The 21998-nt window shown below is 50.7% G+C and overlaps 2 protein-coding genes across 2 annotated transcripts in view; both read right to left on the minus strand.

Annotated features, from left to right (window-relative positions):
• The window catches only part of UBE2H (ubiquitin conjugating enzyme E2 H), a 42283-nt gene extending 31232 nt beyond the window's left edge, over nucleotides 1-11051 (minus strand). The window contains exon 1 of the mRNA XM_031605083.2: nucleotides 10725-11051. Within this exon, the coding sequence (XP_031460943.1) occupies nucleotides 10725-10777 (53 nt within the window). The 5' untranslated portion in view covers nucleotides 10778-11051. The remainder of the gene's footprint in view (nucleotides 1-10724) is intronic.
• Nucleotides 11052-12366: 1315 nt separating this feature from the next.
• Nucleotides 12367-21735, minus strand: ZC3HC1 (zinc finger C3HC-type containing 1). Its single transcript, XM_031605081.2, has 10 exons — nucleotides 21590-21735; nucleotides 19748-19859; nucleotides 19396-19546; nucleotides 18030-18113; nucleotides 17314-17441; nucleotides 16100-16257; nucleotides 15166-15388; nucleotides 14103-14312; nucleotides 13574-13771; nucleotides 12367-12809 (listed from the first exon to the last, which is right to left on the minus strand). The coding sequence occupies exons 1-10, from the start codon at nucleotides 21709-21711 to the stop codon at nucleotides 12741-12743; spliced, it is 1455 nt and encodes a 484-aa protein (XP_031460941.2). The 5' UTR covers nucleotides 21712-21735; the 3' UTR covers nucleotides 12367-12740.
• Nucleotides 21736-21998: the final 263 nt, after the last annotated feature.

A 21998-nucleotide genomic window follows, 5' to 3' on the forward strand; every position in this document is an offset into this window, starting at 1 on the left:
ATTCTAAATTTGTGAGTCCAGCAACAGAGGAAGGGGAGATGATTTAATTGTCCAGCTGATCATTAAGCCTTGCAGGACCCAACATTGCAGTGCATTAGCAAATTTTCTTAATTCTTTCAGAGCATATAGACATTTATGGCATGCCTTCACGAGGAAAACTGTGCCTTTCTAGTGGTGCAAGGGCTCAGCATTCTGAGCACCTTACTGCAAATCATCTCAAGTTTTCAACAGAATCATCACAGAATGGCTTGAGTTGGAAGGGACCTCGAGGATCATGAAGCTTCAACTCCCCTGCTGCATGCAGGGCCACCAACCTCCACATTTAATACCAGACCAGGCTGCCCAGGGCCCCATCCAACGTGGCCCTGAACACCTCCAGGGACAGACGAGGCATCCACAACCCCTCTGGGCAGCCTGTACATAATACACATATATTTTTTTTCCCCGTTTGGCAAGATGCAAATCTCTCGACCCTGGGGAAATTGAATTGCTAATTAAAATGGGGCTTATGGGTTCAGTGACTTGCTGAAGCCACGGGAGTATATTCCTTCAGGTTTGCACAACTAGAGCTGTGGGATTCCCCGTTCTGCTCACTGGCATTGTGAGTGCCCAAGGAAGTTGCTCAAGGAGGTTGTGGATGCCCCATCCCTGAAGGCATTCAAGACCAGGCTGGATGTGGCTCTGGGCAGCCTGATCTGGTGGCTGGTGAGCCTGCACACAGCAGGGGGGTTGAAATGAGATGATCACTGTGGTCCTTTTCAACCCAGGCCATTCTGTGATTCTATGATTGATTGCATCTGTCTTTGGGTAAGTTGACAGAGCGTGGCTATTTACTGGTGAACTTACCCTTACCTTCTGCTCACATCAAACAAAAGAACACATGGCAGAAACAATGAAATAACAGAAAAAAAACCAACCTAACATAACTTTATCACCAGCTACAAACAAGCCAGAATCTGTTTTAATCCAACACCAGGCACACGAGCTCATTAGCACCCACAATCCTAAAAAAGCAAGCAGCAGCTCTTAGCAGGACACTTCCCTGCACGGTCTCCATGGGACAGAAGAGGGTGAGCTGACACCTCGGTGCATACCTTCCCTTTCAAGGAACACAGGCTCTGGTGCTGCGTTACAAGGATCTGATTTCGGACATCTCAACTCCTGCACCACGCGTCACCGTTGTCGTGTTCTTCTTTTGGGATCTGAGCTTACCCCAATAACCACACACAGATTCCTCTGCTTGCTGGGAGGATCGAGTTACCCATGATGGCAGGCTGCTCAACAACGTGCTGATCGTTCTGCTTCCTTATTCCCACTGCTTCCCTCGTGGCAGGTCTTAAAGGGAAAAAGGAGGAGGTGCGCTGGGCAGCACCGAGGAGCAGCCAGCATCACCGTGCTGAGTCACATCAGTTAGATTGAACATTACCAAGAGAAGTGTTTGTCTCCTGAAAGGGCTCTTTCTTTCTTCCAGTTTACAATCTTACAAATTAGAGGATTACAAAGCCATTCCCAAACTCAGCTCACATCTTCTTTCCCAACCCCCAGTCGTGGAGATGCTTTGAGAAGCATTACGCTGCCACATCTCCCCGCACACAGGACCCCTCTGTCACACAGAACATGACCTCAGTAGGAAAGCAGCCTGGTTATTGTGAGGTTTAAAGCTTGTGCTACATGATACCAACCCTCGGCATTCGCATTCAACTGGGTTGGCTTTAAAGATTGGGGAGGGCAGGTCGGAAAGTTTGAATTAATGGCACGAGATGGGAGAAAAACAGTTTTCATTTGGCTTGAAGCAGACAGGACACTCTAAAAGGGCTTTAACTTCCACCTGCTTTGAAGTCCTCCATTAACAAAGAAGTTTTGACTGAAGGCATCAGCCAGGAAACACCTCTCTCTCCCTCTAAAAAACGAATATCCCTCAAAATCAAACAGTTTGGGATCAGCCAGGACACGAGGGCATGTTTTGGATAGCATCTATCATTGACTCCTATCACAAACTGCACATCAATTCCGTGGTTCCATTCCACCACTGTTTAAAAGCATCAGCTTGTTCTCCCAAGGTTAATTCTGAGTTTAAAAAAAAAAAAAAAGAAAAGAAACAAACCCAAACCCAACAAACTCTCCACAAACTGAAAGCCAAACCTGATTCTTTCCAAAAGAAAACGACCTGGCTCCAAGCCATTCAGTTGAATGAGCACGACTCAAAGGAGCAGCTCTGTTTGTCCCTAAAATTAAGATGAGTCTGAACTCTTCGATCACATCCACACCAGCCACTGAAAAATAAACTACACCTTAGTAGCAGTTTTCTAATACCATTTAGATCCAGAAGGTTGAACTCTTTACAGAAAGTAAAGAACCATGAAGGTTGGAAAGACCACTAAGGTCATCAAGTCCAGCCATCAATCCATCACCACCATGCCCACTAAGCCATATACCTAAACAGAATCATAGAGTCATGAATGTATTACGCTCCTGGAGGCATTCAAGGCCAGGCTGGATGGGATCCTGGGCAGCCTGATCTAGTAGTTGGCAACCCTGCCCATAGCAGGGGGGTTAGAACTAGATGATATTTTAAGGCCCTTCCCAATCCATGCCATTCTATGATTTAGGTTGGAAAGACCACTAAGATCATCCAGTCCAACCATCAACTCATGCCAACTGCGCCCACCAAACCACATCCCTCAGCACCACATCTACCCAGGGACACCTCAAAGAGCAACATTTCATTTGAGCTCCCATCAGCCCTGGTTTATGCTCTTATCAGTCTATCTGGCACACACACACACACAAAAAAAGTGGGTGTCTCACTGGACATTGTCCTCAGCCCCAATGCTTCACTTCACAGCTCCAAAGCACGACCAACCCTGCCACCATCGAGACAAATCAACATAATGCCAACAGCCAAGAGACACCACAGCACTGAAGTTAATAATTTATCACTTGTTTCAACATTGCATGTATTAGTTTACCATGCTAGAGGTCAGTTGAGGACATGGGTAACTGCTTTAGTAGGACACTTTTTTTTTTTTTTTTTTTTTACTTTTTATATATACAAAGAACAACAGGCAGTTGAGAAAACTACACCTCCAAAGAAGTTTCTGCCCACACTCCAAGAGTCTCCCATCAAGATTCCTTCCTCCTCCTTCCAGTGACTCGGAGTCATTAAGGTTAGAAAAGACCTCTAGGATCTTCCAATCCAACCATCAACCCACGCCCACTAAATTATGTCCTAAAAAGAGTAACAGCATCATTAAGTTTGGAAAAGACCACTAAGATCATCTTATCCAATCATCAGACCAACACCACCGTGCCCACTATCCTTAATAGCTGCAAAGTACCTAATCCTATCCTCAACCCCAATGGGTTTTAGCCCAAATCTGACTTCTCAGGCTGCAGAAGCCTCTCCTGAGTGCACCCAAACTTAAGGTCACCTTTCAGTGCCACACCTTGCATGGTGGAGAACAGGCACTATTCATCCTCCCTCAGTTCCATGAATACATTATGGTTCCCACCACCTCCTCTCCTCTTGCTCACCTCCACTCCAATATATCCTATCACAATATCATCATTAGAACAGGTCTACAGTTGTTACCTGAGCAGTTCCCTGGCAGCCAGGAAAGCAGCAGTGATTTGCACATCCATAATTCACGTGCTGGTTCCCCCCCCTATAGCCTCCCCCATCACTGCTCAAGGCCAGGTGAAAAGCCCACTGGAATTTGGAAATAATGCAAGATTTATCTAACAATCAACTGTCAGCTTTTAACCTCCATCTTCCACTGGAGGGATGACAAATGCCTCCAGGGTTGAGCCCCCTTAAGGAGCTCCAACTGTCATAAATGCAGACTTTGCCTAACAAAAACATTATAACATTCATTTTTAAGGGAATATCACACACACAAAAAAATTTGCAGCCAGCTGCAGCTAAATGGCACAAAAATGTTTCAGAATATTCCACCCAGGTTTTCTATTTTTACAATCTCAAGGAAAATGTTTTACACTTTTCTTCTGGCCTTTACTCTGAGGAAAGAAGGGAACAATGAAACAATCATTTCTGGAAAAGAAGCATCTGCCATTACGAGACAGATCAAAAAAGCTATAGTAAAAATCCCTTCCTCACACTGACTCACCAATATCTGGAAGTCTACACCAGCTTCTGTGCTTTCCTGTATGATCTGTGTGAGGGATGTACAGACATGTTCTGCAATTTGCAGTTTAAAAGGCATTAAAGACAATAGGATACCAACCACACTTCAGTTTGAGAACAATACAGATGTACCCTCTGCCTGATCTGAAACAGGCCATGCCAAGAACGTGAGCTATGAGCGTTTGGGCTTCGCTTTGAAGGCTGAATCAATTTGCTCTAGAGATGCAGTCCAATGATTTAAGGCCACAGGACAGCTCTTGGAAGCTGCAACAGTAACGAGAACAACAAAAAATTCAGCCCTGAATCCAGGATCAGTCCCAATTTGCAGAGAATCATTAGCAAAGACCCAAGAGGCAATGAAATCACCTTTTTCCAAGGACTGTAAATCCATCCTCAATCTCAGCCAGATCATTATGTGAGGGACTGGAAGATGACAGGGACTGGAGATGACGAGATCACGTTTCCCTATCGGTAGCCAAAAGGACTGAGCAGGAACAGGAGGGGAAAGAACCTGGCAGAACCTCAGCACAGATCTCCTCAGTGACAAATAAGTGGCTGCGTGCACTTCTCCAGAACAGCCAAACAGTCCTCAAACCACGTCAGCATCAAGGAGCAATTTTAAGCATCCCAAGAAGGCAGAAAAAGAAACAGGAATGAATGGTAAGAAAAAGAAAAAACAGCAGTGAGAGGGTCGTGGTTGTGGCAGCAATAAAAGGGATTTGCTTGCATGGGATGCAGCAGGAGATCCAGCACTGGGGGAAGAATGAGATCCAGCATTTTCTGGTGGAGGGCAGCGTGCCCACAGCACCAGGCATGCAGGTTGGCTGACCTACAAGAAAGCAGAGGGGGCAAAGTCGTGTGATGCTGTGGTCATGAGAGCTTTGTTTGGGTGAGGAGAAACAAAAGAGCAGCGCTGTGCGTTTGTTATTCCAGAAATATATGGACAAAACCCACAGGGAAATGGAGGGAGTGAAAGGAGAAGAGCTGAGTGTACACAATAAGACACACAATGAAGGCTGAACTCCTATATGCACACCCACATCTATCAGCCACGCTCAGTATTAAAACATAATATTCAGCAAACTTTGCCAAAATAAGGTCCAGGACTCTGAGACAGCCAAGAAGAAAATCCAGATACCTCTCCCTCCGTGTCACATCACTTCTGATTTAAGCAGACAGGAGAATGGACAGCTATGGGGCTGGGAACCACCCCATAGAGCAGCCTGGCCCTTTAACCAACTCTCCTACCTTAACAACAACCTGTCATGTGTTTATCCTGGTTGTGACTCCGATTAAATCATGGTTTAAGAAGGGCACCGAGTACCAACAGGTGCTGAGAACACACAACCAGCAATCACTGCACACTGGGTTGGTTTCAGATGTACCCTTCCTTCCCTAATAAGCTTGCTGTTGCCCAATTCCTGCTGCTTTAAAAATTAACAACACAGTTAAGGAGAAAAGTTTGTCAGGGCTCTTATTTTAAGCACTTTGGTATTGCTTTTGCAGGAGGAATATACAGAACAGAGGGATCCACAAAGGGGAAGATAATTATGTGAGTTTAGAGTGTTGGTTATGAGCCTGCTGCAGGCATACAGCTGTCCTTACAGAGCTCCTGCCCCTACCAGAGCCTCCATGGGCATAATTATGCAGACCCTATGATCCAACCCACAAAGCAGGGGAGAAGGATTCCCATTGCCACAGCAAACCTGGAGCACTGAAGGGTGAGCTGCAAGCACTGTCAAGGCAGTGCAGCCCTGCAGGCTTCCAGGTGAGCACAGAATCCAGGCAGACACAGGGCAAGACAGCAAGGTGAAGCAGAAATTGATCCACATTCTCCTAAAAACAAGAGGTGACAAAGAGTCTGGAAAGCACATCTTCTACTTACAGAGAGATCAGGTGTGATATTGGGGCTAGGAAATGAAATCACACTGATTCCCATCAGGGGGGCATCTTTTGGTTAATCCAATGTACTGGGCTGTTGCATGATGCACAGCCATGCTACAAGTTGGTGCTGGTGCTGAGCAAGCAGGAAGGCACTCAGAGCTTTTAAATCTTGCAGGGATGTAAGAGAAGTCGTGGTGCCACTTAAAAAAACAATCACCTGCTACAGATCCAAGTCCATCTAGAGCACAGGGTCCCCCCATAGAACAGACTGGGAAATATCAAGCGTGCCTCCTGAGGCACCATTTTGCAACACAAGGCATTAGTTTTGCTACATTAAAAAAAAAAAAAGAGTTGATGCAGGATTTTAAACTGTTACTACAAAGAAACAGCCTCCAAGATTTGTTTAATCAGCATTTAGTCATCTGATGTTTAAGAACTGGGTACTACAAGCACAATGAGGGCTGCTCTGCAATCCAGAACACCAAAATCACCCCAGAAATAGTTAAAATTACCCACGTGCAGAGAGATACAAAGACTTCATGGTGCTTTCTGGTTTTAAATAGGGCTCAGAAAGCACCAAGACAATACCCTAAAAGTTGGCATTTGGGAACAAAGATTTTTGCCTCTCCTCTTATCAATATGTCGATGTAAAGCCACAATAATGGAAGGCACAGTGCCTGCTCTCCTAATAGCAGTGTGCTTTGTTCATAAGGCATAACCTGTACCTGCATTTCAGTGGGGTTTTGGGTCCTGAAACAGAATCATGGCATCATCTATGATGTCCATCAGTGACTCTGTGATCTTGGTGCATTCTGAAGCACCACCACCATTACCCTCATCCCCTGAGATCTCATTAAAGCAAAACCCCAGAAGGGGGAAAAAAAAAAAAAAAAAAGCAGTGTTGCCATTTACATTCCCATTTGTAAAAGTTTCCAGAACTCTCCTTAAAGGGGAAGGAAAAAAAAAAAACAAAAAAAAAACACACACACACAACAGAAAACCAAGTGCTGAACCCTACCAAAACAAGACATTCCAGTGCACATGCTCTTCCCTTGGGGACAGGCCAAGAGAACAATGACACGTGACGGCCCCTATTGCTCAACACAACCTGGAAGGGGTTCAAGTCGGGCGATAAGTGCGGCGTAAGCCCATAATGAGCAGAAAAAAAGAATTCAGCCCAATGTAAACTGCCTCCTACCCTTCGCCTCAGTCGATCCCAGTGGGGCAAACACTGAGGTTTTGAGATTACAAAAGGCTGGGCAGGTAAATGAGAAGCTTTGTGCTCCCATTCCCCCTTGAGCAGAGTCAGTATATCACCCTCCCCAACAGTGTGATGACGCTCAGCCCCACAAACAGCACAGAAACAGGGAGATCTGAGCAAAGCTGGGCACTGTTTAGAATTCCTTCCACGCACACAACGGGGCAGCAGCAGCATCCCCCCCCCCTTTGCTAACATCAGTCCAAACACTCAAAAACAGAGCTCAAATCCTCCAAAGGAAGCCACCAAAGGAGGAAAATAAATCAGTGCGGAATAAACTCCCATCCAAGGGGAAGCTGCAGCGAGCCCACCTCAAGGAACAATAAACCACAGCTCAGAATGGGGACAGCAGCCCCCGGGTGAGCTCAGGGACCCCCAGCTGTGCTCCCTGGTCCAGGTAAAACTGTAGGGTCACCGCTCCCCATCAGCTGTCGGCTCGCTCCGCCCCGGCCCTGGTTTCCGGGTAGTAACAGAGCAGCCAATGAGTGGAGTTGTGAGCTCTGCCCGAGGCCTCCTGCCCGTGAAAAGGGATCTGAACACAACGGCTCACCCTAAAACGGGTGGCACAACAAGGCCTCAAAATCTTAAGGGGTATCTGGAAGGATGCAGAGTTCCAATGGGATACAGCGTGCAGGATCCCAAGGGTGACAAAGCCACAGCGTATGGGGGGGAGGGAGGGGGGATAGGGGTGGGTGGGCAGTGCCCCCCACTCTGTGTCATCCCCAAAAGTCTGAGAGACAACAGTGGGGTCTGCAGCCCCCCCTTCAATGGGAGAACGCAGCACAGATGCCATATCCTCGGTGTTTGCAAGACCAGGAGAGAAACAATGAGTGACTCAGAGTTTCAGCACATCAGCATCATCATCAGCCAGGCGGTTATTAAACATCGGCACATTAACACACACACAGCTCTGCTCCAACCCACCTCCCCCCCTCCGCCCCACAGAGCAACCTCTCCCCGTTCCCTGCTCACAAAGAGGCTGCCACAAAAGGACACGGACGTGTTGGGATTGAGAATGGGAAGCATAAAAGGAGCCCACTCGGCTCCTGAACCTGTCAGAGTGGGAGGGGGAAAGCAGTGGGGCTGTGCAGTAACACAGTGATCCTAAAGGTAAAGGCTGTAAATCCTAAATCGACGCCATCGTTCTATTAAAAATAAGAGGTTGAGAAGGGAAACTGTAATTAAAATGATAGCAAAAAGGGAGGGGGGGGGGGGTGAGGGAAGGGGGGAACCACCATGACAACACCACCCTGGAGCCTCAGGGAGGAGTGCATTCCTTCAGAGGAGTCCTCTCTCATTTGGTCACCACCAAAACCATCCGAGAGCTCCAGGATCCCACACGATTCTGCTTCCACCCCAGCGTAAACGAAGGGAAAATACGTTGGGATCTGGGGCCCAGCGAGCTGAGCTCACCCTGCCAGGCAGGGCGAGTCAGACAGACAAACAAAAAGGGCCATGGGGAGGGAGGGAGGAGCGGTGAGCAGTCATCTGACACATCCAACTTCCTAAGTTTGTTGTCCGTTCCAACCCCACAATAAAAGATCTCTGCTGTCGGAAGAACCCTTTTGGGTTCTTTTGTCGAAGGGGGGAGAACGAGAGCTGAAAGCAGAAAGCGTTTTGTGGGGGGCAAAGGGGGGGAATTGCAGAGATTTGGGGGCTTTCTATCTCCCCGGCTGACTTTAGGAATACAGAGAATAGAGAAGCACTTTGGAAGACCTCTTCTTTGTCTCTTAAAACGCTGCGGCTACAATAGGAACAAAACAGGAATAATAATAAAATGAAATAAATAAAAAAAAAAAATAGAAAGGAACAGGGGGAGGGGAAAGGAGAGCAGCATCGAGCTCAGGTTGGGCCTCGAAGGAAGACACTTCCCCCACCATCAAACAGCTGGAATCACCGACAACCCCCGACCCCCTCCTTCCACAGCGATTAAGCACCGATGGCAATTTGCATCGGGCAGAGAATGACATGTGTGTAACTTTAAACCCCCCCCCCCAAACACCCCCCCCCCGGATAAAAATAGCTGCGATTCAACCATGATCGCGAGTCATTTCCTATCTGCTTTCAAAACAAGGCGAAAACACAGCGAGAGAGGCTTTGGGGAGAGCGAAGCACACGCGGAACGTCAACAGAAGTTTCCTTCGATAAGCCACAAACGGGAGCAGAGCTCCTCCCATCCCCCATCCTCCCCCCCCCCCTTCTAAAAAAACCACTAAAAATAATACAAAATCCAAGCAAGTTTGTTTATCTCGCTGGAAACTCAATCAGACTTCCGTGGTATAGAGGGAGCAGCCCCAGAGGGGCTGGAAAACAGCTGGGGCCAGTGTTGGCTTTTGTGCCCCCCTCCCCCCCCCTCTCAACCCCTCCACTTTGAGGGATGAACTATGAAGAAAGGGATCCTATAGGCAAACTCCCAACGATATTTGTCAACACGGAGAGAGAGAGGAAAGGATTCACCTTCTGTATAAAGGAGGAAAATAAAAAGAAAGGTGGAGGAGGAGGGGGGGGGAAATATAAACATGGAACGGTTGGAGGAGAAATATAAACAGTTCTATCACGAAAGGAGGAAGGAGGGGGGGATAAAACCTTAACCCAATGTGGGATGTTACATAAACAGCACCTTGAGGTGCCTCCCCCCCCCACCCCACACCCAAATAGAGGCGTTTAAGGGGCTCTAAGGCAGGGCCCTCCCCCAAAATATATAGAAATAAATCAAACGGAAGCCTTTCAGCTGAAGGTTCTGAAGGTTTTGTGGGGGGAATAAGGATGGATTTGAGGAGTGTTTTCCGTTGGGGGGGGGGGGGGGGTGTTAGGGTGGGGGTTCTGAGGGGTGTTAAGGTGGGGATTGGGGGGGTGAAAAGGTGGGGATTGGAGGGGGGTGAAAAGGTGGGGATTGGAGGGGGGTGAAAAGGTGGGGATTGGAGGGGGGTGAAAAGGTGGGGGTTCTGGGGGGGGTGAAAAGCTGGGGGAGGGGCGGGGGGAAGCAGGGTCTAAAGGTGGAGATGTGTCCCTATGGAAATATGGGAGGGGTCCAGGAGTGGGGGGGGGAATAATGACAGATCCTGAAGGTGGGGAAACCCCCCTGCTAAAATAATGGGAAGGCTCGAAGCAGAGGGGGGTTGAGGGGGGGGGAAGAGAGGGGGTGAGGCCTTCTCTCTATGGGGGGGGGGAAACAGGGGGGGGTGAGCTCTAGCTCCATAATAAGGGGATGGGAGAGGTAGGGAAGGGAAGCCTAACCCTGCTATAAGGGCAGGCCTCAGCCTGAGGCCTCACAAAGGGACGCTGCCACGGCTGAGGGGGGGGGAGGGGGGGGGCGGACAACACAAGGGGTTTTTCCCCCACCCCCCAACCCGGTGCAGGCCGCAAACCCACATCACGGGAGGAAAATAATAATAATAATAATAATAAAGAAAAAAAAAAAGTTAAAAGGAAGGATACAGCTTGACCACGTCGGTGTCCATCCGCCTCTTGCCCGGGCTGGGGGAGGACATGGTGGTCTCGGCCGCCCCCGGTGCTCCGGGCTGGCTGTCAGCTCCGTCGCCTCTATACCGTCACAGCTGAGGAGTGAATGGAGCTGGTGGGGGAGCCGCTGGGACCCCCCCCTCGGTCGTCGACTGTCGTCGTTGTTGTCGCCTCCTCTTCCTCTCGCTCGCTCTCTTCCCCCCCCTCCGCCCTCTCCTGTGGTGACGGCGCGGCCGCCGCGCGCTCCCTCAGCGCCGCTCCGCTCCGCTCTGCCGGAGCCTCACTCTGGCCGTCTGACGTCACTGCGAGGTGACGTCACAGCCCCCGCCGCCGCGCTGTTATTGGTCGAGAGAGGCGGCGTTCGGTAAGCTCCGCCCAGCCGCGAGGGGTGATGGGAGTTGTAGTGTGGGTGTGTATGCGTGCTGCGCGGTGTGTGTGTGAGGCTGGGCTCGTTGTGGGGTCACGGGTTCGAGGCCCCGGTGGGGACGTTGAAGGAGGGACCCAAAATCACAGCGAAACGTTTCAACGAAAGGACCCCACGGGATTGGCAATGAGTCAAAGTGCCACCGTTGTCACGCCGGGGTTTCCGGTGTGACAGAACTGAAGCATCACCCCGTGTCTCAGTTTGCCCCAGTTCACCCAACCGGATGGGGCAGGTGGCAAGGATGTGACAGCAGGGCATGTGACAGTGATATTAAGGGATGTTGAATGTATCCTCCACGCCCCAGGGTGGACATCCTGCATTCCTGACCCTGACATCATCCCAAATTTAACCCAATGCTACCTCCTCTTGAGTAAATGCAAACGAAGAACCTCATCACGTTGCTGCAAAGAAGGAACCTCGCCCCAAAGTTTGGGGTTTGAGGCTGTTTTCCTCCATCTGCTGACCCCAAAGGGCCCTCATCCTGACCTCCATCCCCCAGCCCACATCCTGAGTGAGTCACGCAGGTCAGAATTTGGGGAGGAATGGAGGGAAGGGGTTTCCATGTGAGCTGAGATGTGGGGTGATGGGATTCCCCCTTTCCCTTTAACGTTCCCTGGGCAGCTGGGAGCACAGAGGAAAATAAAAAAAAAGAGCATTTTTTCTTTATTTCTTCCAATTGATGCACCATTATGGCTGAAGGCAGCTGCTGCCTTCACAGCCAGAAAATAACCCCAAAAAACACGCAACTCAGAAGCACCCCCTGCTCCCAAGAGGGGACAACAGAGAGCCTTTGCTCTGCAAAACAGCAATGACATTTCCCTATGCATTCACCCATGCTTTGACAGCAGCAATAAAGCTACTGGGGGGGGGAGGGGGATGGCTGTGGGGCCTTAGCCCTCCCCAAAACCTCTTCCTCACCATCCTTAAAGGATGGAGATGACAGATTGAGGTTTCCTTCCTTGTCTTCTTCTCCCCCTTTCAGTGGGGAGATCAACACCAAAGCCCCAAGCAGGGTTTTGCAGGGTTTTTGGCTGTGTTGCAGCCTCCCTGGCTGACTTATCAGCCCAGAGCAGAGGACCAGGAATGCTATCTGCTCTCGGCAGGTTGGAAACACACCCTGATGCTTCAATAGAATCCACTTTGGGCAGCTGCCTACCCTGCCCCAGTAGAAAGGGCTGTAACAACTGTAAGAAATAAAAGTGAAATGTTTATTCCCACCTGGCATCAGTTTTTCCTATGCTGCTGCTGGCGGGTCACAGCCAGACAGATGTCACCCTCACCAGGTGACCACGTCTCACCCCGCACATCCCCCAGCTCCAAACAGGGCTGTTGAAACCCTGGGGGGAGAGAAAGATTGGGTCCAAAGCCTCCAGCAGCAATTTGTGAAAAGAAAGGGCTTCCAGGAAGGCAGCTGGGGATGGGGGGTCCTAGCAGGTGCTGGGGGCTCTGTTTGGCACTGGGGTGGCCCATGGCCTTTGCAGCACACAGCTGTGAAGCAGAACCACATTGGATTGACACGATGCCCCACTCTGCCTGCAAGGCTGCAGTTCCTGGAGGCAGCAGCCCGTTCAGGAGGGATTGATGCTCTCCCACTGGCGGAAAATGCGGAACACTTTGCAGGATTTCACCGAGAGGCTCTGCGGGAGAGGGGAGCAAAGCGACAGAGGTCAAAGCAATGCAAAGGGATCCACAGACAGCCAATCTAAGGACTCCCCTCCAGCTCCAGGTACCTGCCACCAAAGCATGCAAGGAGAAACCGTTTCCCCCAGAAAAAGCCATCTGGAATATTCTTTTTGGATATCAAGAAATCAGTTAGCTTCAGTTCTTCCCTGTTCTGGGCTACTCACCGGCATGAAAATGTTAAGAGATCAGCCCTTTTGGGGTCACAACTCATACAAAATGCCTGAAATAAATGATGAAGGAGGACTGCTCCAGCACTCCCTGCAGCTCAGCCCCAAGCAGAGTGGAGGGGAGAAGGCAGGAGCACTCAGAGCAGATAACGGGGCCCTGGAGAGGGTGCCTGCCACCCACTCACAGTGAGCTGTAGCTTCAGTTTTGCTCCCCTGGCTCAGCAAAGCCACCACTCCAGCAGCTCAGGGATGTGGAGGGCAGGACCCAGCGGTCACATCCTCAGCTGGGATGCAAAATGAAACTGGAGCTTGGGCAGCACTGAGCTACTCTGAAACACTATTATTTATAGCAGCCTTTGGACAGATCTGTGCTCAGATGAGACCTATCTGAGAGGCTGTCAGCAAAGCCAGAGGGGAAGCAGAGGCTCTGCAGACACACATTTCATCCTATCCACTCTCTGCTGGGTCTCATCTACCCCATAGGCATTCAGGTTTGTGAAAGGCTGGAGCAAGCAGTGATTGAATGCTTGGGTTCAGGACTGTAGGCTCACCACAGGCTCTGTCTCAGGCACTCGGTCACACTTTCTGCTGGCAAGGAGCGTGCTCAGGACCACTTGCCAGCCTGGCTCTCCCTTTGCAGGCTCCTTCTCAGGATCCTCTGGGGCTTCTCCTCCCTCCACTGCGTTGACCCAGGGACACCAGTCACGATGCTGCGAGCTGGGGTCAAAGAAACTCCTTGGAGAAGTGTCCTGAGCAGTAGGGGAAAGTGACAGTTAAAGAAATCATAGCATAGCTTGGGTTGGAAGGGACCTTAAACATCATCTACTTCCAACTCTACTGCCACAGACAGAGTTGCCAACCACTAGAACACATTGCCCAGAGCCCCATCCAGGCTAGTCTTGAGCACAATGACAGCATGGTTTAAAATAGACTCCAATAACACAACAAAACCCTCTCCATGCCCAAACCCCAGCCCAGATCCATGCTATGAGGACAACACCATCCTATTGATCAGGGACCTTGCCCAGATCTGCCCCCCAACCCAGCCAGACTCTCACTGCCCATCCCCATGGCACTCACTGAGCTGCTGGAAGAGCAGAGCCGTGGTCTCTTGGCTCTACGGAGGGGACTGGATGGCACCTCCATGTTGTCCCCCTGCCCCATGCTGCGGGTAATGGGGCGGTTCCTCTGCGTGGGGCTGGCAGCCTCCAGCTCTCCCCCTCGTTCTATGGGGCTGCTGGGGGGATCTGAAGCCCTCGGGCGAGAGATCGATGGGGAGGGGCTCTTCTCCTGAACAGGAACAAGTAGTTAATGGAGCTCCAAACCCAAGACATGCTGGGAAACCTGGCAGAAAGGACGTGAGGTCCTGGCGGACACCAAGCTGAACATGAGTTGGCAACGTGCCCTTGACACAAAGAAGTGCTACGAGCTGCACTGGCTAAAGTACTGTCCAGGTGGACGAAGGAGGGGATCCTATCCCTCTGCACTGCACTGGTGAGGTCACAGCTTAAGGACTGGGGGCAGTACTGTGCTCCCAGTACAAGGGAGATCTGGGCATACTGGAGAAGTGATGAAAATGATGGAGAGGTTGGAGCATCTCTCCTACGAGGAAGGGTTGAGGGAGCTGGGAGTGTTCAGCCTGGAGAGCAGGAGGCTCAGGTGTATCTCACCATACACTCAAAGAAAAGACTCAAAGAAGATGGAGCCAGGCTTCTTCAATTGATGCCCAGTGCAGTTTCAGAGGCACTTGGGCATAAATTGGAGCCATCTGAACACCAGGTGGGTGCCAAATCCCTGGCATAGAGACTCAGAGGCTGTGGGATCTTCTTAGGAGTCTCCAAACCCATGTGGATATGGGGCTGGGCATAGCTCTGGTGGACCTGCTGGCAGGGTGGAAACCAAATGGACCAAGGTTTCTCCAGCTCCAGCCAGGATGGGATTCTGTGATTCTTCTGGCCACCATCCTGAAGGGGACAGGGAGATGCCACCCAGCTTCAACAAGGGATCAAAGCTCCCTCAGCTTTCCTGCCAGCAACTGCAACACCACAGACATGACCCATGGCTGGAGACACTGAGTCCCTTTAGACATCCCAAACTACAGCAGTCTGCATGCTCTAATAATCACATCAGGACCATGCCATACCTGTTCAGAGCCTGGTGAGATTGTGTCTTGGCTCCGTGTGAGCATCCTGCGTGGAGATGTGGGCACGGGAGTGCTACGCTCTCCAGATGTTGTCAAAGCAGTGCTTGGGCTCCAGGAATCCAGCTCCAGCCCTGCAGATTCCAGCTGGTGGAACCCCCACAGTCCCACCTTCCTCATGCAGCGAGAGCAGGTGATGACTGAGAGCACAGAGCCAGACACAGCGCTATGGGGACAGAGCCAAAGAATGGGAAAAGGTTGGGATGAAGTTGGACTCTTCCCTAGAATCACAGCTTTCAAAGCAGATGCGGGTATTTGTCATTTTTTTTTTCTTTTTTTTTTTTTTTGGTAGCTTGATATGCTGAAGTACATTAAAACCCATCTATAGCACTGATTTAAAACCAGCTTCTTTTCATTTCATGTGGTTTGCCACAGATCAGCAGCACACTCAGCTATCAGCTGAAAGTGCCCCAAGACATTGCTGTCCCATCTTCAGCCCTTCTCCTGTAAGAGCAGAATGCCTCAGGCACAAATAGTGCAGCTGTTCTGCTCACATCACACACTTTGGGAAGCACAAACCTTCGGGTCACGAAACTTCCCTCTTTTCCTGCAGGCCTGACAAGCCATGAGAGCATCCCCGAGTCTGACACCTCAGGGGCTTCAACATCCAAATCATCACTGAATGGGGTGACTGACAGCTCAGAGATCTCATTTCAGATCCTGACATCTCAGGGAAAAACATCTATTTTAGATGAGGTAGGAATTGGGGTTTCTATAAGCCCATCCATTTTAACAGCTGAAGATAATAAAAACTGTGAAATAGGGGACAGCAAACACATCACAAGAGACATATTCACATTCCTGCAGCCCCTAAGATGTGTCACTGCCAAAAAGAGCAGACCCATGGGATCACTCCAGGCATCACCCATGTGCTGACCTGCAGGTCCAGCCGCACAGAGCCAGGACACAGGCAGGAATGTGCACCTGCAGGATTTCTGAAGCAAACTTCATCGGTGGTTTCTCTCCCTCAGTCCTGTGCTCGAGTTCCTCCTTGATCAGCTGGAGGAGCAGGCTGATCTTCTCCTCTGTAAGGGACTGTGGGGCAGAAAAAGCCAGCAGAGATGGAGGTCAGAGGCAGCATTCAAATTCCTTTGATCGTTTTGGAGTTTGGGGCTGAATTCTGCCTCCTGTTTGGTGCCGCATAACTCCTTTCTTACTGCAATGCTGCCCTCAAGACTCCTAATGCTGGCAGCAAGAAAACGAGCATGGGAAAACCCATAGGGACAGAAGAGTGTTAGAGGGTTTCAGGTTAGAAAAGTGAGAATGAAAAATAAATGCTTTTCATACTTTCAGACAAGTCTTTCTCCCCACATCAGGCAAGTCTGTCTGACAAAACACACCATTTCTACCCACAGACCATGCTACATATATGGAGAGATCCCATTTCCACCCACCCCAAGGGTGAGGCACACGAGCCAGCACATTCAGCCCTTCACTCTTTTGGTCTCCACCACTCAGCAGTGGTGACCACAGAACATCTCTGTGCTTTCTGCTGAATGGATGGAGAGTTTCCTGGTTCCTCTGCAGCTTCTCACTGCTGTGAGCCATCTGTTTCCCAGGGAGCGTGTCCAGAGAGCCAGACTTGGCTGCAGCAGAGCAAGGCCTGGCCAGGGTATTGCAAAGAGGCAATCCCACACTTGTTCCTCCTGCCTTTCCCCTCTTTCTCCCTGAAAACGCAAGCTCTCATTTCCAGATTCATGTAGGATTGCATTTATTCATTAGAGAAGTGACCCACAGGCTGCTGCTGTGGTAATGAATGGGAGTTCTCTGCCAGGAGCCTGTAGGACCCCATATCACTCTTGCTGGGCAGCCTGCATGCTAACAAAAGTGTAGAGCAGGAGCCTAATGCTTCAGCCCTATTCTCACTGACAGCACTGTGATTGCACAAGTCAGATGTGCCAGCTCTGAGCTTACACAGCAGAAACCCTTCCAAACTCCTTTTAAGGTGCTTCCAGAAAGGCCAGGTGGAAGTCACCCCACAGGAAACATCCATGCAGAAAGCCAAGGAGATGACATTAACATACGCACACACAGGGATGTCTGGCTTTGTCACCAGCGACTTGAATGTCCTCAGTCCCCCCAAAAACTCACCATGTTCTTCATGTCCTCTGCTTTGAGGGAGGGCAGCTGCAGTTCCAGCTGGCACAGGTTCTGGAAGCGCTCCAGGAAGTCCTGGAGAAGTGCTCTGGGTTCATCCACCAGCAAAAGAGCAAAGCGATCTGGTGAAAGAAAACATGGGCTGTGGCACCAGCTTTCCCCCTCCTTGTTATCCCACAGGAAGAGAGGAAACGACCAGCAAGGGTTTTCCAATCATAGTCTCCTATGTTTTAAAGGAAAAGCTGAGAGTCTCCTGTTCCTTTGCAATCATCCTTCCTAATGCAGCACAGCTTTAAATCACGGAACCGTTTCAGTTGGAAAAAAAACCCAGAGATCATCATGAAGATGAAGTCTTTCACCCTTTGAGTGTCCCATGTCATTTATCCTCCCCTATCTTCTCTCAGTTATATCCTGAACAGCATTTTAACTGCCCAGAAGGCACCGGAAGATAGAGAGGCAGCACCAGGTTCAGCTCTGGCCCAGAATTCAAGATCTGGGGCTCAGTTACCTGCTGAGACTGCTCTGAGCCTTCTCTATACCACTGTTTCAACATCCTTGTGATGGGTAAAAGAGGACTGCTATGGCAGTGCCTGCACTGAGATCTCAGAGAGAATGCATAGGCACAACAAGGAGGGATAACAGCAACAGAAAGGGTGAAAGCAAAGGAATAATTCCAGAGCTGTGCACTACGTGGGCTCTATAGGACCAACCTGGGCAGGGACTGTCTGGCCAGAAGCAGAACTTCTCATGAGCGGTGCACAAGGACTTCTTCAGCTCCACACAGCGTTCCTTATCTGCAAGGCAAAACTCACTTCTACACCTCTGCAGAGCCACCTCCTCAGGGAAGGGCTGGGAAAAGTAAACCAAGGGAGAGAGGAAGGCAGAAGCCTGTGCTCTTGGCAGCTGAGATCCTCCTGTTCCTGAGGCTGTAACATGCAGAGCCTGAAGCTCTTAGCTCCCCTCCAAAAAGAACTGGCAGCATCCTGCCCCTCCAGCCTCCCTGCAGAAAATCTCATGCCAAAGGGAACAGCTGCTTCAGCGAGGTTGGATCATCTGCACAACACTAAGCCTGACCACTGCAGTGCAGCCAAAACCCCCTCCTGCTTCTGGGAGCAGCAAGCATGGATAAGAGGAGCCTGCCACACTGTATGCATGCAGCAGACACAGCTCAAGCTAGCCACCAGCACAGGGGCTGCTTGGCTCTTCCCTATTTTCTGTTTGCCTGAGCTGCTGCCAATCCCTGGCTAACTCAGCTGACCCCACTGCTTGGACTGTAGGAGCCACATCATAGCTGGAAATCAAGCTCCCACCTCCCCCAAAAGAATAGGTACTGCATTTAACTTATTCACACCTTTCAGAACCAAATTATTATTATTTATTTTAAATGTTTGCTTTTCTTTCCCCTCTCTGATTTTTAGGTATTCCCAAACCAGCAGCGTGATTACTAACGGAATAATTAGGCCAAGGTTTATTTAACAAAGATAGCCTGGGCAAACAGAGGGCATCAATATTCAGAGGGAGCCCAAAGGAAAAGCATACAAAGCTTCCAGTTATGCATGAACTGCACTGCACTTGTCAGACACTGGGGCTGCACCCTCTACTATCTTGCAGGTAACAAGAGCTGGGAGAGAAAAAATGAAAAGATGAGATGGCACCCATTGGTAGTAGGTCAAAAAATGTCTCTGCACAAGGGGCAGACCCAGGTGAAGAAAAGTAAGGGTTTGGGCAGCGATAAAGCACAGTTGAGCCCTGCTTCTGTTCTGAAGCCATGGGGCTGAGAGGGAGGCATTTCTGGAGCTGCTATTGCTCTGTGCCGGTGCAGAAAAGTATCAGAGCCAACATTCTGTAGCTAGCACAGGTTAATAGAAAGGGGAGTTTTACTGCTAGGAACCCAAACTTGCTTAAGCAGGTCAGTAGAGGGATTTATGTATTAAATGACAGAAAATGAGCACCTGCATGTGTGGACTCAGTGCCCTGCATCAAGATAAAACAGCAGAGGATCGCAGCAGCAGACCAAGCAGCCTGCAAACCCTGACAATGAGAGCAGGGGTTTTAATTAAGCTCTGCCATACATACACTTGTTGAAGTCAAAGGTGAGCTGCAGGCTGACACAGAGGAAGGCTTGGCAGCTGGAGCACTTCAGCATGTCACATTCCACGTTGGTCCATCCATACTTGGCACAGACCAAGGGAGACAGCTCATGGGGTTTACCTGCCCACTTCAGAGGGTGCTCGTGTTAAGGATAAAACCCCATTAATTACAGGCTGACCTTGTGAGGCATTCCTCATATGGTGATTTGTCCCAAGAAGAAAATCCTCAAAAAAGATGGAGCCTGTGGGGAAACTACAAGGATGGTGACAGAAAGCATCCTGTCAGGGGAGGGGTGCAAGCGGAGGGATGGCTGGAAATTCAGCATCAGAAAGGATATAGTGAACGTTTCTACTCTGCTGAAATAAGCTTCTTTGCTTGTTGACTCCAAGGAGAGAGCATCAATTTGCAAAGATCCATTAGCTGATTCCGACCAGTCAGACGTGTCCTTCCTGAAAGGAATAGCGAGTCAGCAAGTGAAACATCTGTGCTGTCCTGGAAAGATTTCATCAATGCATCAAAAATGCATAGAGCACTTCTGACCATCTCGTCCTTCAGGCTTATCCTTACTGTAATCTCTCCTCTAGAAATCAGTGTCTTTGAGGGGAAACACAAGTGCTCGTTTTTAGTGATATCCCCCAAAGCTGCCCAACAACCCAGTGCCCACCAGTACTTTCCAGTGCTCATGCAGAACCCCCAGTACACACCACTGTCTGTTGGTGTCCCACAGTGCCCCCACATGGTGGGCCTGCATGCATTTGGGGTCAGAGAGCTAATTCCTGGACAGTTCAGCTCATTTAGGATCTTGGAGATCATTTGCTTCCCCTTCCTGCTCTCCCATCACCTCCCATTGCTCATGACTGCCTCCCAGCACCTTCCCAGCGCCTTGCTACATTCCAGGGTTCCCACTCACCTCCTCCCAACGTCTCCTGTGCTTCCCACAAGACCTAGCATCTCCCAGCACCCCTTTAGCACCCCCTGTGTCTCCCATTTGTCCCCTCCCAGTGTCCCCCCATACTTCCCAGTCTCTCCCAGCCCGTCTCAGTGCCCTCTTTCTCCAGAACTCCTTCCCACAACAAGACCCAAAAAGTCCTAATACCTCCTCAGCACCTCCAGTATCTCCTAGTGAGTCCCAGTATCCCCTCAGCACCGCCAAGCGCTTCCCAGTTTCCCACCTCCCAGTTCCCCCATTTCCTTGCCAGTGACCTCCCTATGCTTCCCAGTCCCTCCCAGAGTCTGTTTTCCCAGTAACCAACCCCACAACAATACCCATCACCTCCCATTATTCTCTCAGCATCCTCAATTTCCCCTCTCATTACTCCCCATGCATCCCACTCTCTCCCAATCCCTCCCAGTGTCCCAATTCCCCAGCACCCTTTCTCATAACAGACCCCAGCCCCTCCCCCCTGAGGGGGGAGTGCCCCCTCAGCATCCCCAGGACCCCCCTCGGAGACATCCTTGGGCCCAGTGCTTTCCAATTGTCCCCTCTCAGTGTCCCTGCATGCATCCCAGTCCCTCCCAGTGCCCTGCTTGTCCACAACCTCTTCCCATAACAAACCCCAACATCTCCTAATACCCCTTCAGCATGCCCAGTGCCTCCCAGTTCCCCCCTATCACTCCCAGTCCCTCCCAGCACTCCATTTCATCAGTATTTCTCCCCACAAAGAGACTCAACACTTCTTAATAACCCTTCAACACCTCCAGCCCCCCATCATCACCCCCAGTGTTCTCACTTACCAACCCCCCCCCACCCCCCTATGGTTCCCAGTGCCTCCCAGCCCCCCCCCCCCCCCCCATTGTCCTGTGTCTCCAGAATGCCTTCCCATAACAAACCCCAACACCTCACAGTGCCTCCCTATGCTTCCCATCCCTCCCCCCCCCAGCTCATCTCAGTGCCTCGTTCTCCCATTATCCTTCCCTACAAAAAGACCCAACGCCTCCCAATACCCTTCCAACGTCCCCAGTACTCTGTCAGCTCTTCCAGCTGCTCCCTTCCAGTGCCCCTTCTATGCTTCCCAGTCCCTCCCACTACCCCTTCCCACAAAACCCAACACCTCCCACTGCCCCCTCAGCACTCCCAGCGTCCCTTCACAGCTCTCCCCCCAACCCCCAGCCCTCTCCCTTGGTACCGCACGACCCAGGCCCCACCGCTCTCCCCAAGCCCAGCCGCCGCCCCCCTCACCCTTCAGGCCCGCTGCCCTCAGAAGCGATGCCTCCATCAATGAGGTCCCGGATTTGCTGCGGGGTGACGGCGGGAGGCCTACCCCGACCCCCACCGGCCGCCTCGGCGCTGGGCGCCGCCATCTTGGTCCCTCAGCGCTGCACTGCCCAGGGGCCGGGTGGGGGCACCGCGGCCGCGCACCTTCGTTCCGCCGATTTCCGTTCCCCCTTCTGCGCGCTCTCTCTCAGCTCGGCGCTCCACTGGCTCAGCCTGCCCCATACGCTCACCAATCGATCGTTCGGCTCTCTCAGCTCCTCCCCACCTCTCAACAAGCCCGCGTCTGATTGGCACCGTCTCGGAAAGCCGCTCTCTGATTGGCCAGCAAAAGGTGCAGCTCCTCCCTTATTCTTTCCCCCACTTTCCAACAAGC

This window comes from Phasianus colchicus, chromosome 1 (assembly GCF_987193195.1).
Source record: "Phasianus colchicus chromosome 1, bPhaCol1.hap1.1, whole genome shotgun sequence".
Taxonomy (NCBI): Eukaryota; Metazoa; Chordata; class Aves; order Galliformes; family Phasianidae; genus Phasianus; species Phasianus colchicus.